General features: G+C 37.4%; 1 protein-coding gene across 2 annotated transcripts; it reads right to left on the reverse strand.

Moving 5' to 3' along the window:
* Positions 1-830: 830 nt before the first annotated feature.
* LOC126590081 (uncharacterized) lies at positions 831-4,067 on the reverse strand. 2 transcript variants are annotated; one of them, XM_050255579.1, is made up of 4 exons: positions 3,486-4,067; positions 2,481-2,936; positions 1,946-2,261; positions 831-1,563 (listed from the first exon to the last, which is right to left on the reverse strand). In XM_050255579.1, the coding sequence occupies exons 1-4, from the start codon at positions 3,900-3,902 to the stop codon at positions 1,427-1,429; spliced, it is 1,326 nt and encodes a 441-aa protein (XP_050111536.1). In that variant the 5' UTR covers positions 3,903-4,067; the 3' UTR covers positions 831-1,426. The 2 variants fall into 2 exon arrangements, with proteins under 2 accessions (XP_050111536.1, XP_050111537.1); XM_050255580.1 differs by lacking the exon at positions 2,481-2,936.
* Positions 4,068-7,359: the final 3,292 nt, after the last annotated feature.

Consider the following 7,359-nt stretch of genomic DNA (forward strand, 5'->3'; position numbering starts at 1 on the left):
GTGGAAGCCGGCCCGAAAGCACAATGGAAACAGACTAATTACAAGACTCTCACGATGGAGATCTAGGAAAGAAAATGATAGATCTATACGACCATTTCGCAGATGGACACATGACTATATATAGTTTGCCGCTGGAAAGAAAAATTCATGGGGTAAAAATAAGTTGGCAAACATTTATGACTGTAATCTTCAAGCCACTGTTAATAACAAGCATTTTTTTTGGTAAAAAATAATTAATTTCATTAGAGTCCTATATAAACAAAACAGACATGAAAGAGTCAAAGGAGAGTGACAATCCAAAACAAAGAGGGAGACCCTCACAAAACTTAATCCTAGAAAAATTAGACAACAAACCATAACAAAAAAGAAACCCTAATTTCCAAAGAAAGATGCAAAAAGTAAATCTGATAGCCAAATAAAGTCATCAAGAGCTGCACCATCCACAGCCACATTTCCAAGGGAGATCAGATGAAGTAAAACACCCTTGTTATGACGTGAGTTGGGTACCACACTTGGCCTAATTTTGTTGACATGCCAATTCGGCAGTGAGTAGGGAGAGATGGATCTTGTTAGAGGGGTTACGTTGGGGATGGGGAATGGGGTTGGTGGGTAGGCATTTGGAAATTGAAATTAGGGCTTCGAGAGAGGGTGGAGTAGATGAGGAGATGGGGAGAAAAAAGCAAAATAGTGGAAAGGGAGCGATGATGAACGTCGGAATATCATGTCATCGACTCTCAAACTGGCAACGGAGTCGGTGGCGGTGAGTGAGGCAAGGGAAAGTAAGTTTCTAGAGAAAATGAGAAGCTTTCTCTCTCTAAGCATCACCGCATAAATAATATTTTTGTTAATACCAAGCTTGAAAAGTTCTTACATGATAAGCTTGTAACTATATGAATCCACGATGCACAAGGGATTTAACACATTTACATTGCTATTTTTCCAATTTTCTCAACTAAGGATAAAATATTGTTCCTTACTTTTACAAGGAGATGAACGACTGAAAAAGAGTTATGTTTCTCTTTGCATGGTTGTCCTTGTTGTTGGTTTTCCACAGTGAGGTAAGTGTTGGCCTCAAATTTTTGAGTCGAATTCGACATAATTTCTCTTGATGGAGGCTCTCAATTCCCTGTTGACTTCTCTCTTCTAATCTACTTCCTCCTAGCTAGTCATTCATTTATTCCACCCTGACTTCTTTTCCTCACTATTACAATACAATTATAATTACAACTTACAAATTAAAGAAAGTAAGAGAACAACTATAAGGGGAGAATTACATACAGTGGTGAAAACTAATGGAAATATTATATTAGACCAAATATATACGTCTCCTAAATGCACCCTTCAAATTCCAAAACCCTATATTTTCCAAAACTCCATTGGGTTGCAATAATACACATTCCTACACAGTTGCTGTTGGACTATTGTCTCAAGAAATTCCAACTGTTTTACCCAACAACCAAAGAATCAATGATAGCTCAAGCATAAATATGGTGTGGAGTGTAGTCCTGTCCAATGTAAATCCATATATAGTAATACCAGCTCTATTATTTTCCAAATATGTCACTGCAACAACAACAAATATTCTATATCATCAAATTAAGCGATACAAAAGACTAATGTGTGTATAACATGGGAGGAATTGCACATGACCACTTGCAAGGGAATAAAAATGTGTCGATAACATGTCGCATTTTGTTAACTACAATGTCATCAACACATTATCTACGACTTATCGACAGCTTGTTCTTTATTCAAGAACGACGCCCCTTCCATATATGGTCAAAATCTCTATGTAAACTATCCTAAAACATTATTTTCTCCATCCCATCATCTAGGGGATTATTGTGATTCCATTCTTGACTATAATTTATGATCAGTGCAAACTAATCAATGAATAAGAGTTGTTAATGACATGCATATGTGCTATTTAATTAGGCTGGCTTACCTAGAGCTTGTCTCTTTTGATAAGAGATTGTACTATATGCATATGATGGAACAAACTTGGCGTTTTCCAGTTCATCTTGATCATCACTTGCCAAATCACTGTCTGATTCTCTGTCACTACTGGCACCAGAAACCACTCGGCCATTCCCGGTCTCATCAGGCGGCGGAGAATCTCCTTCGTTCGCATCAAAGGATTCCAGCGTGGCGCAAACGTGCCACTTTGTAGCAAGGCATGTGACTGCTTGGGCCTTGTGTGTGATTTTGGTTGCACTGCGCAGTAAGATGAGGACTCCAGTGACTAAAGTTATGGAGCATAACTGCACCAAAAAAATAAAACATCATCACTGAGATTAGTTTTTGTTCATAAAATGATTCTCTGAGGCTGGAAAGTAACCCAGTTGATTATCATCTCTCTCACTCATAACCAAAATAGTCCTTTTTCTTCTTGAAAAGGAACAGAAAAAACATTAAAACGGATCCTCTGCGGATTCTGAGCTATACAAATCAACACGTGAAAACTGGAAATGAAGGCATACCGCAAGTTCACCGGATCTATAAACATCAAGATTGGCAGTGGCACTAGACCTGGTTGTGATGAGCAACAAGGAAAATTGGCTGCCCGTGACCAAGATCAATGACCATAGGATGAAACCTCGGTATCTATGACTTATGATTGTTAAGTGCCTTCGGATCCTAAGGTGCTCGGACAACACTGACCCGACATCAGATTGCTCTTGGAACACAGTGGCAAAGTCTTGGAGCCGTAGGATTTGGAGGTAGCATATTAGACGGAACAGAACGCACACGAGAAAAAACACAGTTGTACGATACAACCACGAGCACAACTCTAGCGTGCATGCTACCACGTCACTCACGTAAACATTGCCCAGAAAAGGCATTTGCGAGGCTCTAGATGCGTACCACCAAATCTTATATACACTCTCCGCGGCAAAGCATGGCATTACAAAGATGCAGAGAATCTTCAATGATCTCTACAAGGAACAACATATGTGTGAGTTCGAGAAACAGAGAAAGAAGATACAAGACGTACCTACCTTGTTGTCTACTTTTTGCATAGTGGAGTAAAATGTCAAAAGCATTATTCACATTTTACTCCACTATGCGAATAAAAACCCAACAACATGTATGTTCTACGTTCAACTGAGCTCATCGAGTCTGCCCAGCCCACATCTATGCAAAATCCTGGTTTCGCCCTAACCACGCTTATTAATTTAATTTCTACTCATTGTTTTACATTGAATCAAATTCTGTAGTTTCAAATGTTAAGTTTTGGTGTCATTCGATTCAGTGGTTAGTTTTGTTAGGGTTCCTTAATTATTATGGTGATGAATTTCTACATGGTTTCTATTAATATACTGCTTTTCAGATGAGGTGGTTTTGTATCAAATCGTTTTCTTCTAAAAAACTAAACCTAATTTAATTTCCATTCTAAGCACAATTCAAATTAGTAAAACAACTTGTGAAAAAAAATACCCATTAGAAAACAAAAATCAATGGAGAATTTGAATTAAATAACTCACATTGAGCTGTTGTGTGTATTCCCTCCTGACCGTCTCGCTCTCATTATAAAGCTTATCGAAAAACAAGAACCTCCGGAGCCCAAACTTCCTCACAAACCATGACAGGCACAAAAACGACACCGTCGCAACGCTGCTCAAAGACAATTGCACTACACTATCATAAGGCCTCTTGTGCTTGCCATCGCATGATGCACATGTGAACACAAAATGGGAAATGGCAGGAACAACGATTGCAAACAAGATAAATATGGACCAAGAAATGCATGCCCTCCATGCATTAGATTGGTCCACACACATCCATCGTACGTACGATCTAAAGCTCTTTAATTCATCTTGTATGTGTGAAACGCAGCGTCCTAACCCTGTGTTTGTCTTGTTGTTCTGGTTTAACAAGCCCTCCATGACATCGTTTCTCATATTGGGGGTTGATGAATTTGGTTTTTAGGTTTGAATTTGTTTTCCAGCTTGAGAAGAACATGATTGGTTTGAGCTATATTTAGAAAGTGTTTATAGAGAAATGTGGAAACAATAGGTTTGTGTTTTGTGAGTGACATGATGTGGAACGATCCATTGTGGATTATATATTGCACGAGGTCAGTTGATTGTGCAATTTTTCTTTAGAATGTCTTAATTTGTTGGAAGTTTGAATGAAAATAAACTATAAGTTCTTTTGTCCCCCATTGACGAAACAAGGTTTTCCAACACCAATTTATAAGGTTATGTAAATAAGATTTAGTAAATTGGATTACGCAGAGAAGGTTGGGACTTGGGCTTAGCTATATATTAAACGTCAAAAGAGGGGCCTTGGGCTTAAGGCGAGTTCAAATAAAACATGTTTGGTTTTTATCCTTTAACAGAAACAACATAAAACATAACAACGAAATACCTCATATTTTCTATATCCAGTGTTCTAAAAATCAGTTTAGGCGGCGCCTAGGTGCTAGGCTGTGGTTTGTGATAGTGATTTTACCAATTGTAAAACAAGGGTTAAACCATAGAAAATTCTTGCAAGAGAACAAGTGTTTGTAGTATATAATGACTCAAGTAAGGTCAATCTTCTCAAGGACTGATATAAACAATTTACTAGTTTTTGTGTATTTAACTTAGTTAACTCTAAGAACTACACTAGTTCGACAAAATTAAATACTAATGACTTAAACAAATATTTAAAATGGGAATTGGCTTATAGGAATAGTGATCCAACTAAACAACATAAGTAAATATAGAAACTCAAGATAATACAAATAATTGAAGAAAATTAGATTGACAAGGCGCTAGAGTTCAACCTTTACCAACAACACTCCTATGTAGCTCTTCCAATTGCTTAAGTAATCGAAAACACACATGCTTTGACGGTTGGGTTTTCCTTGTGTATGTTTTACTTGTGACATTCAAGCTAAAACGCATACCACTACATGCAATTTATACATGACATTTGAATTAAATATAAAGGAAAACTAATGAAAAGGGCTTGAAAACTTTGAGTTTTAATGATAAGGACAAAATAAAGGGTAAAGTGAATAGTACTAGGATTGACTTTTTAGTGTAAAAATGTGGTTTTTCGTTAAAGTGAACAGTACCGGGTGCTTTTCGTTAAAGTTCCCTAAATATAAACATGAGTGATTCATTAATCTTGGTGAAAATCCTTTTGTTAAACCATGTAATCCCTAAAAGTGTGATATTTACCTTAGGAGAAATTACAATCATCAATCAGAAAAAGCATAACCAATTTTAACGTGACATTCGTTCAAAATTGCATCTGATGACTTTTCTAAGCATCCTAATGGTGATCAAGCATCAAGGCACATAGATATTTTAATTCAGGGATTGAAAATATCAAAGCAAAGAACACTTAAGCAATTGAAAGAGAAATCTACGTAATCATGTTGAGGCTCATGGCCTCACTCTAGCAAAAGGAAATTAGTTACACATACTTGTTTTAATACATAAGGAATTATCCATTAAAAATCAAGGAAAGAAAACAAACATTTTTTACAAGATGAGCTCTCTGATCATCTTCTCCTTAAAGAAAGGAGGATGCTTTTTCTTCTCTTCAAATTTGGAGTTGCAGCACCCCTTCTGTTTCCTGCTATGTGATCTCCCTCTGTTTTCTCCCTATTTTTCTTTTCTCTGCTCTCCCCTCTGCCGTGTTCTGCACTCTCTGCAAAAAACTCCAATCAGTTTATTCCTCTTCTACCCACCTCTCTGTTGCCTTATATTATTAGTCAATGGAGTGGGTAGTTATGCTCTTCACTTTCTCCTCTCTGCTTTTCTTTTGCTCCAAAGGCCAATGAGCGGAATTAAAAACCCAATTTTCTGCCAAGTGTTGATGACAAAGCATTTACTTTCTTATTTTATTAGCTAGAGTGGGCAGAATTGGCCATAACGTTTGGTAGACCAAAAGTCCTTAGATTTATGGATGTGATGTCCTTAGAAAGCTTGAAACGTCTACTTTCTTCATTCTTAAACTGGGAACAATTGGCTGGGAATTCTTGAGCTAAAAACTTGATATGATCATCTTCAATCTCTTGTGAATCAACTCCAACTGGAATTACTCAAAAATTTCACCATTTGCATACTTTTCCACCAAACTCGATCATGCTGCTCCTAGAAACACAAAATGGTAAAACCATCACACAAACTTAAAACTTCCAACTAAACTAGACAAGAAAAGAAAAGAAATATAAAAGGGGGGAAATATATAGTATAAATATTGGTTCATCAGTTTGCCGCCGCAATTAAACCAAAATCGTTGAAGAAATCGGCAAGGGTATTAAGCGGCACCTAGACGGGCGTTGGGCAGGCTAGGCGGTCACGCTTTGATAAGAAGTTGATTGCAATGTCTTTCTTCCACTGCGGTTTAGACGGCTCGACGATGGTCTCAACAATTTCGATCTATAACTGCAGGGTAAAAAAAAAGGGCGATTTGCTGGGATGAGAGAGATAACCTCGATCTACAATTGCAGAGTTGAAGAAGAGGGACGACTTGGCTGTGGGGAGAGAGAGAGAGAGAGATAGGGTAACTACAATTGCAGAGAACAAATGGATCGGCGGTAGGGTAACTAATTAGTTACGGTTTTTTTAGTTAGGAACTTAGGTGGCAGTTATTTAAAATTTAGGGACTATTTTTTCTTTAATAAGAAAACAAGCCCAATTCTTCTTTTAGTAAAAAAAAACAAGGCCCAATAATGATTAAAACAAATGGGCTGACTAAATGTTACAAAATCAACATTAAACGTCCTAAAATTTTACACATATACTTAAATCTGCCTAGGCCGCCTAGGCACTAAGCCCCAGCCAACCGCCCAACTAGTGTCTAGCGTCTTTTAGAACCTTATAGACTATATCACTCTAATATTTTTTTTATAAAGGACTGTAAACACGAATTTCCTGCGACAAATGAGACAAGAACATGTGTACAAAATAATTGTTTGTATTAATGTAAATTTAGGATTATAATCTCTTTACAACTTAATCCTCTTATTCAATCTTCGAAATGTAAGGTGTGTAGTGTTGTTGATCCAAATGACTTGATCTTAGATGAATGGTGTTGATGCACAAAACCAGAGGGGTTTTGGAACAACATAAATCCGACCTTGAATCTACAAGAAAGTAAAGAACACAAGATGTATCGTGGTTCACCCCAATGTTTGGGCTACGTCCATACTGATGTTGGTTGTATTTCTCTGTATGAATGTATGGATTACAAGTGTGAGGGGGAGTCCCCCCGAGAAAGAGAGAGTTTGAGAGAGTTTCCTTGTTTGTGAGAGGGTTGTTTTGAATATGAGAGCCTCTGTTTGGGGATGTGAGGCCTCCGAATTGTGAGGGTGAGGAGTCCATTTTATAGACTAAAGGCTCCTCCCCTTTTACATAA

The sequence above is a fragment of the Malus sylvestris genome, chromosome 11 (assembly GCF_916048215.2).
Source record: "Malus sylvestris chromosome 11, drMalSylv7.2, whole genome shotgun sequence".
NCBI lineage: Eukaryota > Viridiplantae > Streptophyta > Magnoliopsida > Rosales > Rosaceae > Malus > Malus sylvestris.